The sequence below is a fragment of the Sturnira hondurensis genome, unplaced genomic scaffold (assembly GCF_014824575.4).
Source record: "Sturnira hondurensis isolate 20B ecotype Veracruz unplaced genomic scaffold, ASM1482457v3 Scaffold0007208, whole genome shotgun sequence".
Classification (NCBI taxonomy): Eukaryota; Metazoa; Chordata; class Mammalia; order Chiroptera; family Phyllostomidae; genus Sturnira; species Sturnira hondurensis.
In genome coordinates, this window is record NW_028079839.1 from 5356045 (window position 1) to 5375220 (window position 19176).

General features: G+C 66.5%; 1 protein-coding gene across 1 annotated transcript; it reads left to right on the plus strand.

The window, feature by feature from the left end:
• The first annotated feature begins 1777 nt into the window (after positions 1–1777).
• PWWP2B (PWWP domain containing 2B) lies at positions 1778–18420 on the plus strand. The gene is made up of 3 exons (XM_037051246.1): positions 1778–2254; positions 7990–9326; positions 17648–18420. Exons 1-3 carry the CDS (start codon positions 2130–2132, stop codon positions 17656–17658), a joined length of 1473 nt encoding a protein of 490 aa, XP_036907141.1. The 5' UTR covers positions 1778–2129; the 3' UTR covers positions 17659–18420.
• The last annotated feature ends 756 nt before the right edge of the window (positions 18421–19176 follow it).

Sequence of the window (19176 nt, forward strand, 5' to 3'; positions counted from 1 at the left end):
CCACCGCTGGCCTCGATGCTGGGAGAACTCTGATGATGGTGACAGTGGTGGTGATGATGACTGTGATGACGAAGGTGGAGATGCCGGGAGGGAAGCCTGGTCAGTTCTGCACCCCACTCGGCTCTGGGCCTGGGATGGGTGCCAGCACATGGTAAGAGGACCCACCAGGCTCTGGCTCTCAAGAGCTTCGTCTTGTCCTCCCCCTTTCAGCAATGACCCAGCACGACACTTGCTGTGAGGCGGCCGTGTCCATGCAATGGGGCCCATCCTGGCCCTCACGCCTGTGGCCTCTGGGCACTGACTCTACTGAGAATCGTAGTCTGTGGCCCGTGGCTTTGGCCCCCGGGTCAGGCAGCTTTGGAAGCTCTCAGCAGTGCTCGGCGAACCCATGCAGGCGGCCAGCCGCAGTGAGCTCCAGCAGGAGGGACAGGCCAGGGGTGTGAGGGGAGGCGGCACCAGCCACCTGGCCAGGTGGCAGTAGCATCTTTTGTTCCAATCCTGTGGAGCTCCTGTGAGTCTCCCATCTTGTGGGAGACACAGAACGAGGTGTGGTAAAGGCCATACCAGCCGGAAGACAGTGCTGGGCGGTGCTGGGCAGACTCCAGGGGCTTCAGGGGCTAGGAGGGGGGACATGGGATCTGGGACTTGGAGAAAGTCTCCTGAGAGACTGGAGGACGTGGGCCTGAGTTCCTCTGGCGTGTGCTGCGATCCGGGCCTGCGGAGGCCGGAGGCCGGAGGCCAGCATCTGCTCCAGCACCTCTGCTAGGCGTGGACAGAAGCGCCCTGGGCCTCGCTCCCCAACCCTGTACTGCTAGGGGCGGTGAGGCGCCGCCAGGGCCTCCCCGGGCCCCGCCCAGGCTCCTCTCCGACCGCCCTGCGCCCCTCGGCCGCCTGAGGGCGAACACGAGCACCGCTGCGGCCCCACCCTCCCAGGCAGCGCCACGGGTGGTGGCCCTGACGCAGGGTGCGGCCGGGCGGGGCCGGGCGGGGCCTGACAGCGGGCGGCGTCCCAGTCGCCAGGACAACCGGCTGCCCGCCAGTCTCCGGTGCCCGGCCAGGCGCAGCAAGCCCGGCTCAGGGGGCCGGCCCGGGCTTCGGGCAAGGTCACTGCAACAGGCTGGGCCCTGTGCGCAAGTGCTCGCAAAGTCGAAAGATTCGCATGGAAGGCGCGCACGCGAGCAGGACCTGGGCGGGGGTCCGATGTCCACTCTGCACCTTTACGTCCCACTCCGTGTCGCAGGCTGGCCGTGCGCCGGGGGCCGGTTCTCCCTCCCAATGTCCCTTCACACTGAACTGGTCGCGTGGCGCTCCGGCCCCTCCAGCCATGGCGCGGTCGCACGCAGCCAGCTGTTTCCCTAGCAACCCAGGGTGGCAGGTTTGCGACCCGGACTTGCAGACGGGATCACCCTCCCTAATCCCGGAGCGGCCACCCCGGGTGCACAGGGCACCCAGAGCATGGCGCACGACATTTCTTCACACCGGGGCGCTAGCACACGGGAGCCGCCTGGTGCTCCCTACCCGGGAGGGAGAGACTGGGCCGTGCGGCGCGCACACTTGTGTTCCCTTGGCGCCCCGCGTCTCCTCGGCCCGGTCCGACCAGCTTCCTGCTTGCTCCGCCGGGACTTCCTCCCCTTAGTGCCTGCCGGGCGGCCACTGGGCGCCAGACCCGGAGGCGGCGGCCCAGGGTACCGGCATGGGGGGCGGAGAGGAGAGGAGGAGACCCGGGGCCGGGTGGGAGGGGCCCCGGAAGGCCCCGGGCAGGGGTGTGGGAGGGGCCCTGGAGCAGAGCCGGTGAAGGTTCCCCGCTGCCCCTGGCCTCTCACTCTTGGGCCCTTTCCGCGGACGCTCGCAACCAGCGCACCCAGAGGCCAGGCGCACACCCTGCCGGGACCCAGGAGCTGCGCAGTGCGTCTGCACGCCCCACTCCGGAGGCGGCGCGGCCCCCGCGCGCGTCTGTGGAGCCCGGTTCCGGGGCAGGGGAGCGGGCCGGTGTCCGGCGTACCCTCCACGCCCCCGGCCCGCGTGTGGTGGCTGGCCGAGCCGGGCTTTGTGACGTCAGGCGGCCGGCGGCGTCACGCGCGGGCTGACCCGGCGGCGGCGGGCAGGCGGGGCGGCCGGGACGCGGGAGCATGGAGCTACGCGCCGGCTGCCGCCTGCCCGTGCGGGTGGAGCAGGTCGTCGATGGCGCGCTGCTGGTCACCGTGAGCTACGGCCAGCGAAGCTTCGCGGGGATCCTGCTGGACTGCACGAGAAAGTGAGCGCAGAGGGGGGTGCGGGGCCCCAACACCCCTGAACCCCCTTGGGACCCCCGACCCAGCCCAGGGCCGCACCTAGGTCCGGGACAGCGCCGGCGCCCGCTTTCGGTTTTCCCAGCTCGGGTTTCGGGGCGCGCAAACGTGGCCGCCACTCAGGGGCGAAAGTGCCTCTCAAAGTCCTTGCTACTTTGCGGGCCGGGGGCGGGAGGGGCCTGGGCGCGGGCCGGAGAGCGGAGTCCCGTCCCCGGAACTCCGCGCATCGGGCATAATTAATGCACTTTTCTTTGTTAAGACGCACTGTTGAATTAGGCTGTTTTCGGAATTGTCATCTGTTGGGGGTGGGGGGAGTGGGTTCAGATGCGCAGGACTTGTCGTGTTAGTTACTCAACCGGTGCTGCCTTGTCTGATGTCACGGCGCCCCCGGGCTCCTCGGAGCGACTGGGCTGGGGCTGAGGTTTCCATTGGTGGCCCGCAGTCATGTCCAGCGGTGGCATTTAAAAGATGGGGGCTGGGGTGGCGCTGCGGGTGCGAAGGTACAAGCGCTGCTGCTTTCCGGGGAGGGGGGTCTCCGCAGGCCGCGGGCCGGTCCGCGCAGAGCTGCACCTGTGCTGCGGGCCCCCTGCTGCGGGAGCGTCCAGGACACAGCGTCACGTGGTGGTGCGCTGTCGGCAGAGAAATGATGAGGCATCGCCCAGGCGCTAAGGTCCGGGCGCTGCTGCGGCCGGCGCCCCACTGGGCCCCCCGCCCAGCTTTCCTAGCAGATGCCGGACTTTTTCCCTTCACACCGGGCGGCCGTTTGTCCTGCCGCTGTCCAGGTGACCGCCACTACTCCCGCTGGCATTATCTCTTCCTGGGATGTGCCAGAAGCCATGTACACACAAGTCATGTGACTCAACCCAAGGCCTCCTGGCGACTCTCGTCCTGCTCCTAGGTGGCTGCGGCGGGGGTGCTCGGTGGGACCCAGCAACACTTGGGGGCTGCCAGGCAGCTGCCAAGCCAGTGCCCTGGCTTGGGCACTGGGGTGTCCCCATCCACTGGCGGCCACCACTTCCTCTGTCAGGCAGGGCTGCAGGCCTGGGCCTGCCCCTGCCCCGGGCTCTGTGTGGGGCTGCAAGGCCCCCCAGCTTGCTCGTGGAGAGGAACACTTGCCACAGAAGCCCCCCTGCCTGCGTCCTGGGCTCCCTGACACAGGACAAGGGAGGCCGTGGGGGACAGGCTGACTTGTGGCTGGGGGTGTCTGCAGAGGTGCCAGGCGCCCTTCCCGAGGCCTGAGTCTAACCTGGTTGGAAACTGCACTTCCCCACCCGCTCAGGAGGGAAGCGGCCCGGCTGGGATCTGGCAGCGGGAGGACATGTGGGTGTCAGCCGTCCTGTGGCCACGTTCCGCTGCAGCCGGAGCTGCCACAGAACCAGGATCTGGGCCTCAGTGGACACGGCTCTGCTTGGCGGGGTCTCTTCCTGACTTGAGCCTCCCCCGTCCACTGCCTCCCACCACCCATGCTCTGTCCTTGTGGAGAATCTGAAGACAAACTTGGCCTCCTGGCCCTCAGCCCCCTGAGGCTTGGGCCTGACCCCCGCACTGCTCCGGCCCACCTGGACCCCTTAGCAGTCTCCCCAGGGTCCCCGATCCACATGTCTACCCACAGTATTATGAACTGCAGTGCTCAGGGTGACAGCCTGCTTGTTGGGCAGAGTCCAGGGACCTGGTGATTCTGTCAATGGGGGGGGCTGGCCTCGGGTGTCAGAATCCACTGCACCCACGCACCTTCCCTGAGACCCCTTTCTTTGCGTGCCCAGTGCTGCTACTCAGTGTGTGATGGAGACAGGGTGCTGACTGGCAGGGCAGAGCCTGTGTCCTACCCCCGGGGACCCTCGGGTCCCAGAGCGGTGGGTGTGCTGGGGCACCCATGTCTCTGGTCACGTGCAGACCTGAGGGCCTGGGAGCCCCGCCCAGGAACTCCCCCGCCCGCCTCTGCTGGGAGGGGGCATCCCTCTGGAGAGGCTGGTCCCACAGATTCCTGGGGCCCAGCAACCAGCTGGGGGTCGATGGTCGGGGCCTTGGCAGAGGGGAGAGGAGTGCGGAGGCCCGGTGGGGCCCCGGCAGATGCACCCCCTGCCTGTTGTCCGTGCGCGTCTGGAACAAGCTGCCCAGCTGCTCTGTGATTTCCACTGAGATCCGCAGCGACGCTGAGCGCTCGCCCACTCCCACACTCACAGACACTCGCCAAGTGCCTACTGTGTGCCAGCGAGTGGGCTATCCCAGGGGCCCTGCTGAGAAGGGTGCCCCCTGCGGGTCCACAGGCCCTGGCTGGCCCTGCTCCTCCTCTCCAGGCTGGGGCGCAGCATGGGATGGGCATTTTGTGGGTGGTTAGAGGGTACACCTCTGATTGAGGACCTCAGGTTGGGTGGCTCTGGCTGAGGGGTGGCTCGAGGACAGCAGAGGTGAAGGGTGGCCTCAGAGACAGTGGGGGGAGAGCCGGCTGCCTGCCAGGCCAGGCCAACCCAGGGCCTCCTGCCTTGACTCTAAGCTGGTGTTTCTCACGCTGCCCCAGAATGTCGTCGCCTCGCAGGCTCCCAGGCCCCTCTACTGGACAGGGTGGGGTACAGGCATTTGTGACCCACACTCCGCCCTGGGAGTCGGGACCCAGGCTCTGGAGACACAGCCAGCCAACAATCCTCCGGCAGGAGAGCAGCCCTACTCCCTGCTGGGCACACCCTGGTCCAGAATGGAGGCTGGGCCACCAGGGGGCTGCTTCCAGGACAATGCATTGGACAGACGCTAGACCCAGGCCCCGCTGGCCACATGCTGCCTGCCCTGGGCAAGCGGGAGGGACTGAGAGCGAGGTGCCCAGTGCGGGCAGGGGCCACACCAGGGGACCGGGCTCTGGTATGTCTCCAGAGCTTTTGCTAGGAGGTGGCAAGGGGGCGCGTGGGCTGAGGGCCTGGCCTCCAGCTGCTGGGGGTCTTCAGAGGGCCTGGAGGGCTGTACTCAGCTTTATTGTGATGCTGCTGGTGGCTCTCAAACCTTTGCGTCCGGGGCTCTGGTGCCAGGGGCGACCACCTGGTCCCCAGCCACCCTGGGAGAGAGGCAGGCTTCCCTCTGTGTTCCTGGACCGGGGCTGCTGCGATTTCCCTACCAGCACGATTCCCTGACACCCTGAGCACAGTGGACCCCAGAGGCCTCTGTGCTCCAGCAGGCCCGGGACCCCCGTGGGTGCTGCCAGCTTGGCCGGGGCCTCTGCCCCTGGGTGCAGGACAGCTCGGGCCCAGTTTGACCCCATGGAAGGGCCGGGCCCTGGGGGTGAGCCCCTGTCCATTGTGCGCTCTGCCTGTGCCCTGGGGCCTGGTGGAGTTCCTCCCTCAGGTTGCTGAGGCCCTTCTGGGGGCCAGGAGAGTGGAGAGTGGCCAGGAGTCAGCAGCACTGGGCCGTGAGCACAGACCACTCTGCTGGCCCATGCCCCGCCCCAGACCTGGCATGGCCAGGACATGTACTCGGGGGCTGTTGAAAGGGCTGCAGCCCCAGCCGCCAGGGCACCTGCTCCAGGATCCCACACTGGGAACTGAGCCGTCCCGCCTGCTGGCCGCTGTTTACCCGCCAGGCCAGTGTGGGTGTGGCCTGGCCGGGCAGCCGCTCCGGGAAGGAAGTGCCCCTGCCTGTCACGCCAGAGTCATGGGGCCCCGTCCCTGCCGGCGTTAGGGCCTTCCACAGGGCTGCCGCTGCCGTGCAGAAGGACTCCCGCAGCCCCTGAGGGGCAAGCACACCAAGGAGGGCCGGGGCCAGGCAGGAAGGGGCTGGCTGACCCCCAGGAGCCCACACCAAGGGCTCTGGCTCAAGCCTGGGTCTTGGGCCCAGGACCTGGTGCCCCTCCTAAACATGCCAGGTTGTCCCCTGAGGGGTGTGCACCACAAATGGGGGCCTCCCTGGACTGAGTCTGTGGGGACCTCGGGGCCGAGACTCACTCCCCTCCCCATGGCCCCACCCGCACCTGGAGAGAGGTGGTCCGGGGGCCTCCCAGGCCAGGCCCAGCTGGCCTAGGGTGCAGCCTGGGCCTGGGGCCCCACAGAGGAGGGTGAGAGGGGAGGCTGCCCAGGGACCCCGCTCTGTGGCGAGGGTTCTGCTTCTGCACAGGCAGGTGGTGTGGGGGTGCAGACCAGGGGATGGGGGTTGGCGAGGCGTGGAGGCTGGGAGTGGGGGTGTGGGCCGGGTCCTGGCAGGCTGGCAGCACAGGCTCTGGGAGGGCAGCACAGTGTGGGTGCCAATGAAGAGGGGGTATCGGAGTGAACCCCAGGCTGTGGTCTGAATGCCTGCCCCAGGGCCAGGGGGTGGGCTTTGGGGGAGGCCTTGGGGACAGTGCTTCCAGCCACAGGTGTGCGGTGGCCCCCCTGGCTGCGGACCCCCTGAGCCGTGGGCCTCCTGTTCTGAGAGGCAAAATAAGAGACTTGAAAGTCTGGAGATTCCCAGCTTTCACCATTGGCCTGGAGCGCCACAGGGTGGACACGCCCTGCACAGTTGGTGCCTTGACTGCGTGCCGGCCAGCGCCTCGGGCAGGCGGGCAGCAGACCCTGGGCTCAGGCGCCTGCCTCGTGTGGCCTCACCGCTGGCCTGGCCACAGGTTTGTCTGAGGGTCAGGAGCTCTGGCGGCCCTGGGTGCTCGGGGACGGTCAGCCCCTCTCTAGCGTCACAAGACCCTTCCGGCCAACAGTCAATGGGGACGTCGTCCACGGACTGGAACGTGGCCGTTGCCAACGTTTCCTTTTCGCTGGTCAGACTCAGAGAGGAAGGCGGAGGTGCCACCTCCCCAGCTTTGCTGCTTATCGCTTGGGTAAAAGTCTATTTTTGTGCTGAAAAATAACAGCTTTTAGCAAAGGCAGCCTCACAAATGGAGTCACATTTGCTTCAAAGTGACGGGTTCGCGGCTGGAGAGAGGTGTGGATCTTGGGCTTGTGTTCACTCTGTGGAGCGAGGCTAGTGGTTCCCCGAGGCGCCGAGCCTTCGTCGTCTCCGCTCTCAGGCTGAGAGTTGCGCACAGTCAGGCCTGGGGAGGCCCGGCTGGGGTGCTGCACTGGCCACGCCTCGCACCTCAGCTGGGGGTCCTCACGGGAGGTGGGCCTCCGACCTCCTTGAACCCTCTTTGACGGCTGCTCCCCATGCAGGGGCCAGGGGTGCCGGGCAGGGGGTGTCCCCCAGGCTGTAGTGGCCAGGGCAGCATGCAGGATGCCTTGCCAAAGTGAAGTGGGGATGGTCAGGGCCCACTCAGCCTTCAGGACTCCGGCTGAGTGTCCCAAGCCCCATCCCCTAGACACTGGCCCGAAGGCTGTGCTAGGCTGTGGGGCTGGGGATCCTCCAGGGAGCCTGCCTGGGGTCTTCCCTCTGGTGGAGGAGAGGGCCATCGAGGCCTGTGAGCAAGGGGCCCTGGCCATGGGAGCTGGCCCCCCACAGGCTGGGTCGGGCCAGGCCCAGAACCTCAGGCACCAGGTCCGGAGGGGGTGGGGCTCTAGCAATGAGCCTGCTTTCTCCTTGGTGCCAGGAACTGAGACGTGGATCCTCAGTGGCCTTGATGCCGGTCACGAGACCCCCTGAGCTCCCCCCTCCCCCCAGGACACCCATGTGGTGTGTGCTGGGGCCCTGCCTCTGGGCACTCTGAGCAGTGCCAGTGCGTGGCCCTGCGGGGCCCGGGGTCGGCCGGGTGTGGGCTCACCACCGTCCTGACTGTTCCTTCTGTCTCCCCCGCCAGGTACGGCCTCTTTGGCCTCCCCCTGCCCACTCCACTGTCCCAGGCCGAGAACGCCCCTGTCAATGGCTGCCAGGGCCCAGCTGCCACAGAGGAGGACACAGAGCCCATGCAGCTGGGGATGGGGCCCCCACCGCCACTGTCTCCCTCCCCCGAGCCGTTCCAGGCCCTGTTGACCCCGCTGCCTGCTGGAAGCCTGTCCCTGTTTCCGCCGTATTTCGAAGGCGCCCCCTTCCCGCCGCCGCTCTGGCTGAGGAGCACCTACCAGCAGTGGGTTCCGCAGCCGCCTCCCCGGCCCATCAAGAGGACCAGGAGGCGCCTGTCCCGCAGCGGCAGCCGTAACTCTGACTCGGGCCAGCTCACCCTGAGCCCCATCTGCCTGCGGCCACGGCGGGTGCTCTGTGAGAAGTGCAAGAGCACCCTGAACACGCCGGAGGCCAGCCCCACACCCTCAACCGTCCCCCGGCCCCGCCGGAGACTGGGCAGCGGCCCTGACCCAGACAGGGAGCCCCGCAAGCAGGGGAACCGTGAGGGCAAGGGTGCTGCCACCTCGGCTCCGGCCCCAGCCCCGGCCCCTGCCCGGAGAAGCAAGAGGGAGCGGCGAGAGGAGGAGCAGGCGAGAGTCCCTCGGAGCCCGGCCATCCGGATCTCCTACAGCACACCACAGGGCGCGGGCGAGGTGGTGCAGATCCCGCCCCGAGTGCATGGCTCCCTGGAGCCCTTCCACCCCCCCCAGACCCTGCGCAGCGCCCAGGAGCCCAAGGCGGCTCCGGACAGGCCACCCGATGGCCCCTCTGCCTCCATTCCCAAGCTGAAGCTGACACGGCCTGTGGCCCCCAGTGCTGACCTGCTTCCCCCCAAGATCCGCCTGAAGCCACACCGCCTGGGGGCCGGCAAGCAGCAGCCGGTGTACAAGGCGGAGTTGGTGGAGGAGCTCAATGGCCTTGGGCAAGGCCCCCCCGCCCACCTGCCTGCACCCCCTGCCCCTGCCCCCGCCCACATTGTGCTGGTGGAGTTGTCCTCAGGAAGTTCTGGCGAGGAGGACGACGCCAAGAGGTGTCCCCAGGGTAAACTCACCAGCTGCCCTGGAAGCACAGCCACCTCCGCCCGGGGGTCCGTGTGCAGCGGCGACAGCCTGGACGAGTCCAAGTCATCCATCTCGGAAGTGGTGTCCCCAGACACCTGCGACCCGCCTCCTGGCAATGGCCCGTCTTCGACACCCCCCTCCAAGCAGGCAGGGCAGGCGGTCCCGCCCCTGACGGTCAGGCTGCACCCACAGAGCCTCGCCCAGTGCGTCCCCGAGGATGGGAGGACCGTGGCCGTGGGGGACGTCGTGTGGGGTAAGATTCACGGTTTTCCTTGGTGGCCGGCGCGCGTGCTTGACATCAGTGTCAGCCGGAAGGGGGACGGGGCGCCCTCTCGGCAGCAGGCGAAGGTCTCGTGGTTCGGTTCTCCGACTACATCACACTTGTCCACTTCCAAACTCTCCCCCTTCTCGGAGTGTTTCAAACTGAGGTTTAACCGTAAGAAGAGAGGGCTGTATCGGAAGGCGGTATCAGAGGCTGCCGGGGCCACGGGACACGTGGCCCCGGAAGTCAGGGAGTTCTTAGCCCAGGTTAACACCTGACTGGGCCCCCTGGCCAGGTGAGTGTGAGCGCAGAGGGCAGCCGCTCTGGGCCACCACGGGCTGCATCTGCGTCACTGTCCCTTTGCTCCAGGTGGGGGTGGGGTGTGGTGGTGTGGTGTGGGGGTGGGGTGGGAGTTGGGGTCCTCAGCCACTGGCCTCACTGCTCCAAGGGGCCCTCTGAGACACTGTCCTGCAGGCTGGCAACGATACCGGCCTTGCAGGGCCCAGAGACATGCTTTTAGCAGGGCCCAGCGTCAGCTGCCTTTCCAACCACAGAGCTGGTCGAAGGGTCGTGGCCTGTTTCCAAAGTGCCCTGAAGGAGCTCCTTTGCCCATGTGAGGCTGAGAAAGGGGTGTGGTTTTCAGAGACGGTGGTTTCAGCCGGTGGGGGGCCAGTGGGGCGGGGCTCCCCTGCTGTTACCCCTCGGAGGCAGCATGTCTTCCTGCCCCCCACCCCCGGCTTGCCCGCAGGGGTCTTGAGCCAGCAGGAGCGAAGGAGGCCTTGAGCTGCCTGCCCTCAGGTGTGGCCCCCACCCCTCCACCTGCTGTCAGGGTGGGCTGTCCTGTGTGTGTAAATGGCAGCGTGCTCCGGGCTTCTGGAGGCGGCTCTGGGTCTGTCCCCGAGCCAGTGTCTCGCCCTCTGCCTCTCCCGTGGGGAGAACCGTGTGGGCTTTCCAGCCCCGTCTGTCAGATGGACCTCTGGGAGCTGAGGCCTGTCCCCATGTGGGGCTGGGGGCGTGACTGGTCTCCACTCAGGGTGTCAGGCCGTGGCAAGGGGCTGCTGTGCGGGCTGCCCTTCGGCCCTGAGGTACCGTGGGTCTCCTCTGATGGCTGCCACCAGCTGGGACCTGGGCAGTGGGTGTGCCCGGTGGGTCACTGGCCCTGTGGAGGATAGGGTCAGTCCTCCACCCCCACTGGGCTTCTTCTTTGGTCTCTGCGACCTTCAGGCACCCGACTGTCTGGTGCCACGGCTTCCCAGGGGATGAGCCATGAGACCTCAGCAAGGACCACCAGCACGTGACTGGGGTTTGTGGGGCGCCTTGCTGCTATGCCTCACACAGCGGGGTCTCAGGGTAGAAGCCATGATGGGGGGGCCTCATTCCCATCTTGTCTGCCCACCTGCTTCCTGCTCAGGCCTGGTCGCCACACTGAGCTCCTCGCAGGCAGTGGCCGTGAACTTCCCCTTGCCCCACCAGGCTCACCTCCCTCCAGCTCTGGGCCCTGTGGTGGGTGCGGCCCTGACCTGGCGGCAGCAGTGAGGCCCCCCCACAGAGGCAGGTCCAGAAACAGGCCCGAGGTCTTCCGACTCCCTCCCCAGGACTTCTCCCTGCCGTGGCCTGCCTCAGACCCTGGGCTGTGGCTGTGCCCTGCCAGCCGGAGGACTGTCCACAGGGCATCCTCTAACTCTGTGCTCCTTGCTGACCCCGGCCCACGCTTCTGCTCACAAGGTCCCTCCTGCCTTTGGCCTAGTCTGGAGGCAGCGTGGACGGGGCCCCTCTCCTGTGTGCCCATTTGTCATTGAGGGAGTGGCCAGCAGGTCCGTCCTCAGAGTGTCCTCCAAGTCTTGGCCATGGTGGATAGTTACGGGGATGATGAGCCCACGCAGCATCCACCCAATTGAAGCCTGCGGCCCTGGAGCCCAGCGTGGCCCTGCTCGCGGCCCCCTGCCCGGAGAGTTCGGCTCTGGGGGTCCGGCGCTGACTATGGGCAGAAACGGAAGGAAGAATCTGGCCAGACAGCTTTGCCTGCTGAGCGCCTATGCCCATAAGCAGGCCTCTTCTGAGTCTCGTTCTTCTGGCTCTCGGCTCTGGGAGCGTGGCCTGCCAGGGCTCTCGGCACCAAAGCACAAAGCAGCTTCGCCTGACTGACCCTCTGGTTTCATATCTTGAGGATTAGACTGTGAGCAAGCAGAGATCCACACCAGCCAGGCGGCCGACCTGCTGCCACCCATGAGCCTCAGTGTCCTGCTCCAAGTGGCCTCCTGGTGGAAGTTTGCTTTGAAGGAGAACCCAGGAGTCACTTTTACTGGGAAGGGGGACTTGGCTGGGTGAGGCAAGGGCCGGCACTGCGGTGCCTCCCTGAACCCGCAGGAGAAGTGCCACCAGGGTCCTCGCCTCTGGGGCCAGTAGGCAATGCACTCCTTCTGTGCGAGCTGGACAGGCCCAGGGCCTCCGCCTGGTGTCCAAGAACCAGGCCCCCCCCACTCCTACCCCAATGGTGGTCTTTGGCAGGTGGGGAGCCTTGGGGGCCCACACAACACGGAGTCTCCCTCGCCTGCCTTTAGGGGAGCAGCTACAAGCACTGCAGTGGCCGCTTTGCTGAGCAGGCAGTGCCCGTGGGGCTGGCCTCACCCTCCGTCACCCTCCTTCAGCCTCGGTCTCAAATGACTGCACACTGGGTGGTGAGAAGCAGCAGAAACTCATCCTTGTGGCTCTGGAGGCCAGAAGTCCAAAATCAAGGTGTCGGCTGGCTGGACCCCCCTGCTGAGGCTCTCCGGGGGTGTTCTCCCAGCTCCCAGGTGGCAGGGCTTGCAGCCGCGTCACCCGATGTCGCCTTCCTTCTTCCGTGTTGACGCTCCCTGTGCCTCCCTCCAGTAAGGCCCCCTGTGACACAGCGTTTGCGGGCCACCTGAGTGACCTGCTCTGCACAGTCTTCCTTGGAATCTCCCAGGCAGCGCCTTCGCCGTAGAAGGTCATGGACCACTGCTGGGTTTGGGGCCTGACGTCTTTGGGGTGCCACTCACCGACCACACCCTTCCAGCCACCCCAGACTCATCCGGAGCTCCTGGGCAGTGCAGGCCCCCAGCCTCTTGGACAGAAGGCCGCCCGGACTGAGGGAGGGGTCAGCAGTGCAGAAGTTGACGGCGCCTTCAGTGAAGGGGGGGCCCTTGTTCCAGAAGGACCCGCGGCCCTGCTGGTTGGCTGTACACCGGAGACGAGGGTTCCCGCTGCCCCCAGCTGCCCCCACTCTCAGCTTCCCGATGACGCTTCTCCAGGGAAATGAAGATACAGATCCGGAAAACCAACTGGGGACCCACGTGGCGCTGCCGGCAAGGGTGGCGGGCCTGACGGGCAGTGGCCGGACTCCACGGAGTGGCTGAGGCTCACTGGCAGACGAAGACACGGGCATCCAGACCCTGCCTCCGGAGCTTCTTAAATGTGTCCTTTCCCTGAGCTACAAGCCCCAAACTGGCTCCTTTCCTCCAACCCTGAATAAAAATGGGTTTCTGCTCCTGAAGACGATCTCCAGCCGACGTCCACGCTGCTTTCAGGGAATGCGGGTCCCTGTCATTATTTTGTTCCAGAAGGAACCACAGCCTACGCTTCTGAGCCAGCAGTGGGGGCTCATCCCCGCCCCACCTCAGCCCCAGCACCACCCGCCGCTTCCTCTGGGCCGCAGTGCTGGCGTCAGGGAGGGCTGTGGCTGGCGGACACAGTGGGCATGGGGTACAGTCACGCCCGGGGAGCTTCTCAAGGTGTTTGCAGTTGCTCCTCTGGGGACCAGGCCTCTGGGGGCAGGGGCTTTGGGCTGGCCTTGCCCCCAGGTCTTCTAGGCCACCTGCTGCTGAGGTGCCTTCACGTCAGGGCCCAGGGCTCTGCCAGAACCCTCGTTGCTTCACGTGCCCCAATTCTCCTCGCTGGCCCAGCAGGTGCCCGCGTCCCCGGCGGGGCACCTGCACCTGTATGGTCCTGGGGCACTCGGGCGGGGCCGGCGGTGCTCTCTGCCGGTGCCCCGTGCTCCTCAAAGGTGTGGCACCGGTCTAGGTGGCCCTGCAGCACCCCCCCGGTCGTGCTCGCCTTCCAGATACCGTTGTACAGAGAGGCAGGCTTCCTCCCAGTTGCTTCCTGACAGCCTTCCCAGGCGACCAGCGCACCCGGGCCAGAGCACATGCGCATCACACCCATGTCAGTCCCTGCAGTGTCTCCCACCCCAGGGCGGAGAGAGTGGCTGTGCCTTCCCTTCCCCAGGGTCGTGAGGGGCGGGGGGCCCCCCCGCACATGTCCCTGCCCGAGTGCAGCGGAACAGGAGCCAGGCCCCAGTGCCTACCTTCGCGGGTCTAGTGACGCCGGTGGCTCTCACTCTGACCACAGCCACGCAGCCGGTTGGGCAGGAACTGCCTGGTGTCCCCGTTCTCAGGAAGGCTGTGGTCTGGGACATGGGCCTGGTGGCTTCTGCTCTTCAGCACTGAGAGAAGCAGGTTGGTCACCATCCCAGGCTCTGGGCCCTGGCCAGCCCTGCCCTCCCTCCCACCCAAGTCCATGCAGTGCAGGCCCTACATTAGGGGCGCCCCCCCTAAACCCACCTTCGCAACCAGCCCCAGCCAGAGACTCCAGGTGGGGAAGAGCAGTCTTGGCCAAACCTCCTGGCGGGGTCCCTGGTGGGGACTGTGGCCACGGGACACTTGTGGAGGTGGCACGGTTCCTGGGAGGGCCAGGCAGGGAGGAGGGGCTGTGGGCCTGCACGTGGGCAGTGTGTCCCACGGGGCCCCGGGCGCTGGGTGTGAGAGGCAGGGCCCTGCGGGGAGACCCTGGGCAGCAGGTCTGTCTGCCCAGAGCAGGCCAGGCTGCGGGGGTGGGGCCTGTGTAGGGTGGTCAGGGTCCCCAGGCCCAAGTGGGAGCTGGATATGGTACTGCCCCCCTGGACACGAAAGGGGGGTGCTCCTGCCACCATGGACTGAGCATCCGGGGGCGACCATCAGGAAAGGGAGGACCTTGGGGGACCCGGCCATGGTGGGGTCAGAGGGCCCCCGGCCACCCTGCAGACCCCGAGGGACAGGCCAGCAGGCCTCGCTGGGCCGCAAGGTTGCTTCCCGGGCAGAGGGGAGGCTCCCGCCTGGGAAGCTCCCGGAAAGAACAGTCTGGCCCTGCGCCTCACTGTGTCTGCACGGCGGGTGGGAGGGAGAGCAGCGGTGCCCTGGGGGGCTGCCCAGGTGGGCTGCAGTTGGGGACAGGGCCCCCAGAACGGGGGGACCCCAGAGCAACGGTTCCCTGAAACAGCCCATAATGACCCGGTGGGGCGAGTGGGCTGGCAGGGTGGGAGGAGGGAAGTGAGCCGGGCAGAGGCTCTGAGTTACTGCGAGGGACATTTCCCGGCCCACTAGTTCCCAGGAAGGCACGGGGAAGTTCCCACTTTGTCTCCTGGTTTCTGGGAAGACTGTGTCCTCAGGGAGACCCCGCCGGGCCAGAGCGCCCTGGCAGCTGCGTCACGCAGGGCAGGCAGGCAGTCGCCGAGCAACAGCGGGTCCTCACTGGTGCTTAGAGTCGATGGCTGTCCTTGGGAGGGGGTGCCTGGAAGGTGCATTTTTCTCACAACTGTGGCTGATGGCCCCCTGGTGCCCTCTCCAAAGGCCACACTGCTGACGGAGAACATGGGCTGTGAGTCCCTGCAGCCGAGCTGGGCCGCCTTTGGTTGGAGCCCCTTCCAGAGCCTGAAGCACAGTGGGAAGTGGGGGGCCCTGGCAGGTTCCATGTGGTGGCTCCCCCGACCCCTCCCCACAGCCCTGACAGCCAGCGACCCCGACGGCCCCTCAGCAGGCCTCAGGAGCAGTCCTGGCCCTCAGGGAGGCGTGGGAGGGACACCCCCGCAGGCACGAGGATGCATAGAGATGGGGCCACCTGGACCCCCACCCAGTGTGGGCTGTTGTCCCCACCGGCAGCTCATGCCCGCATGTTTGTCCCCTGTGTGGGGGACCAGGCTGTGCCGTCATGATGGCTTTCCCACTCGAGGAAAAGCCAGAGGGAAACGGGTTTGTAGGAGTTCCTTTGTGTGATGGGCTGGGACCCGTGTGACAGCAGTGGCCGAATCCGCCCGGGGGAGGCCATGGTGATAGGGACAGCTGGGGCCCTGTCCAGTCCCCCGCTCCTGTGGGGGGTACCACCCCCTTGGGCAGCCCGGGGGCACCCCCAGACGGTCTCCCTCCTAGAACGCTCTGGGAGCTCACCCTCCCCAGGACCAGGGACATCGGGCTGTGCTTGGCTGGAGGGCATTTCTCAGGACCAGCCACCTGGCCAGGGACAGGGCTGCCGCCCAGTCATGCAGAAGCCCCACCCTCAGGCGTTGGTCGGGGTGACATTTGCTCCGGCCTCTGGGCCAAGCCCCTCCCTGCCACCACACCTCCACCCTGGCCCAGGACATGTGGGAAGGTCTGGGGAGGTCAGCACCTGGTCCCACCTTCCCCCAGGCTTTCCAGGTACCGCGCCCCCCCGCCCCCCCCCCAGGGCGGGCTCCCACTCAGAGGATCACTCTGGGTCTACACTCCCACCTCCCCTCAGGGCAGACCCTGGGGCCTCTGGCCACTCGCTGGGCCAGGCAGGCCGGTGTGGCCAGGACCGGTCCGGGGCTGCCACCCCTCCGAGCTGGGCCTGGGGCCGGCCGCTGAGCTGGAGGGAAGAGGTCTGGATCTGGCCTCACACGCCTCTGGGAGGCCACGGGCTGTGCGTGCTACAGTGGCTTCGGCTTCTCTTCCACGTGCAGACCAGTAAGACGCCCCCTCACAGAACCTTCTCTGCACCCGAGTCCCACTGTCTCGCGTCACGTGTGTTCGGGTTTTGACCTGACTGATGGGAGGACTTCACTCCCACGAACACCCAGTCTGCCGCCCCCACTTCGTGATTCCTCCTCTGGGCATCACTTACAGGCCCCTTTCTGCAAAACTTGGAGGTTTTGCCACCTCCCACACCCCCGTGCCCCCTGACCGCACCGCGTGGCTCTGCCCCCACCCAGGTGTGATGCTGTGTTACAAGGCAGCAGCCTTCCCATGTGGGTGGTCACGCATGTTAGACACTTCTGGGCAGAGCAGAACGTCATTTTGCGACTGCTTCGTTCTTATATTTGTACCCCCTGCCCGTCCCTGACCTTCTCGGAGAAACTGAAACCTCGTCGGCATACAGGCGAGGTGTCTGTGTCAGCTCTTGGTCAGTGCGGGAACCAACTTCCCCAAACCACAGTGCCTGCGGGTGGTTTGCCCTTTCTCCTGGTCTTTGTGCTCCTGGGCGGTGGTCCTGCAGTGCCCACCTGGCTCCTTGCCGGCCTGAGCTCTGGGTGGGTGGCTGCCCTGCCCCCATGGGCCCGTACACACCTCGGGGGCCCCTGCGCATGGCTGCTGCCCTGCATGAGGGGCTCGGGACAGCCAGCATGTCACCGTGGCAGCTCACTGCTTCTTGGAGGGTGAATCGGAAGCAGCTGCTGCCTTGGGGCCGGGCCAGAGCCTGGCAGGGATGGAGTCCAGTGGGTGGGGTGGGGCGACCTGTGGCCCCTCCCACCCTGGAGCCCGGCCCTCAGGACTGTGGGCCTCTGCTCCTGCTGGCCTGGCCTCTCCCATCCAAGCTTCCTGTTTCCTGGGCCCCTGCCTTCCCCTGCCTCCCCCTGCCTCCCCCTGCCTCCAGGCTCCTCCTGGGTCACGCCTGGCCTCACAGACCTGCCTGGCCTCCCTCCACCCCTGGCTGGTGGGGTGGAGGGTTCGGTGGAGAAGGCTTCTCCTTGGTGGAAAGCCAGGCTGCTTTCTTTGGGGAAGTGGGGCCCAAGCTGCTTGTCTGTCCCTGCAGCCAGGTCTACCCACTGGGAGGAGACCTGGTGGTCAGACGGAGGGGAGCACGTGGGTGCCCCCAAGCCAAGAGGGCGTTCCTGTAGGGTGGGGGCCTCCAGGCTGGGGGGAGGGTCTCTAGGGCCTGTCAGTCACAACACCCCTCATGGTCACACACTGGGGTCCTCTGAACCTGGATCCACGGCACCAGCATCAGCTTCCCCAAACACTGGCCGGGGCTGCAGGCTTCAGGGTGGGTCCTGAGATCCAGGCCTCGAGCCCTCAGGCTCCTGCATCTCCCCCAGACAGTGCAGGGCTGCTGGCAGGTGGGTGGGCCCAGGGGTCCCCGCCCGGCCAGGAGTGGCAGGTGGGGGCACCCAGGGAGGTGGGGCTGGGGCTGGGAGGTGTCTAAGATACCTGGTGGATGCTCAGGCCCGGGGCTTGGGCCCTAAGAGACCTGTACCTAGTACAGGTGACCCTGTGGTAACCTCTGCCCTTTCTGCTTCCCACAAGGTCACCGATGATGAGGACACCGCTGTTCTCCGGAGGGTTCGACTTCGGGGCGTTCTCTTCCTCCACGCCCCCCTGTTCTGTCTGAGGGACCCTGGGTACCTTCTGGCTGGCCGCATGCAGAAACGAACCAGGCTGGCGGTGGTCGGCCTGGCTCCTGGCTTCCCGGGAGGAGCAGTATGTCTGGCTGGAAGGACCGAGCCCCAGGACACCGTGGGTCCCGATGGCCGAACGTGCTTATTCTTCTGACTCTGACAGTAGTTTTTCTGGGGAGAGCTGCCCTGAAGGCTCCGGGACAAGCTACTGCTTCAAGCCCTGGTCATGGGCAGGGGCTGGCGAGGGGGTCTCTGTGCCCTGGAGCAACGGGGACTCACGCTCCTGCTCACTTCAGAGCTGGGTCCCGCCAAGTGCCCAGCGCTGGCCCCCAGGCCGCCCTGTCCCCGAGGTGCCAGGCGGTGCCCATGCAGACAGGCGATGCCGTCACTTTGGAAACAGACTTCGCTGTCCGAAGGGGAGAGCGTGTTCCTTTCCCCTGTTTGTCTCTTTCAAGACCCAAAGAAACGAAAGAAGAAGAGCGTGGGCCCTCCCCTGTCTCCGTCCTGCGTGAGGAGGACGCAGGGAGCTCTGCCCAGGGACTCCCTCCATGCAGAGTCCCCGCGGCCGGGCCCCACCCCCACCGCACCCCACCCCAACCAGGGACAGTGGCCTCTGGGTGTGTAGGGGCAGACAGCAGGTCTAATTAAAAGGGAAGGCAGCTTTCGGTTTGCTTTTTTTAAGGCTTTGTGACTATTTCTTTAAGCATCGAATTAATCATGTTTCCATTTTAGTTTGATTTCACGGTGCTTGAACCCTGCCTGGCTCTGTGGTCCGTTGCCTGTCATCCCAGGAACTGGGGGGGTGGGACGCCCACACCTGGGCTGGTGGCCTCCTGCCCCCTGGTGGCACCTGGGTGCTAGGGTTACCTTCTCGAGAGCTGCCCCCAGCTCACCCGACTGCCCACAAGGAAGCCCACCTCCACCCCAGCCCTTGGACCCCGTGGCCCACAGGTGGCCTCAAAGCCCCCAAGAGTCACTGTCCCCATGGGGCAGGGTCCTGCTGTGCCCTTTTCCCCTGCACCCAACAGTGGGCAGGGCTTTATTAGAGAAATACTGGGCACAGGGCACTGCTCCTGGGAGAGACCCCACGACCGTCCTGGTCCCCCATTACCCGGTGCATCACCCGGTGCCCCCTGGGGGCCCAAGAGCTGGCCCAGGGGAGCATTGCAGTAGAAAGTCCCTCACTAGCCTGTGGCCGTCCCTCCATGACCGTCCCTTCTTTGTGGCCAGAAGCCCCTGGCCTCCCTGCAGGCTGGTGGGGCCCCTCAGGCGTGAGGCGGAGCCCTGGCGCCCCCACTCACTGCCCTCCTCCGCCCCAGGGCAGGGGCAGTGCCCCAGGGGTCTGGTCTCCCCACCCTCCCTGGTGCTGAGCGGAAGACTCGTCCCAGTGTCCTTCAGTCTCCTCCTCCTTGCCATGAGATGTGACCTGGGTCCACG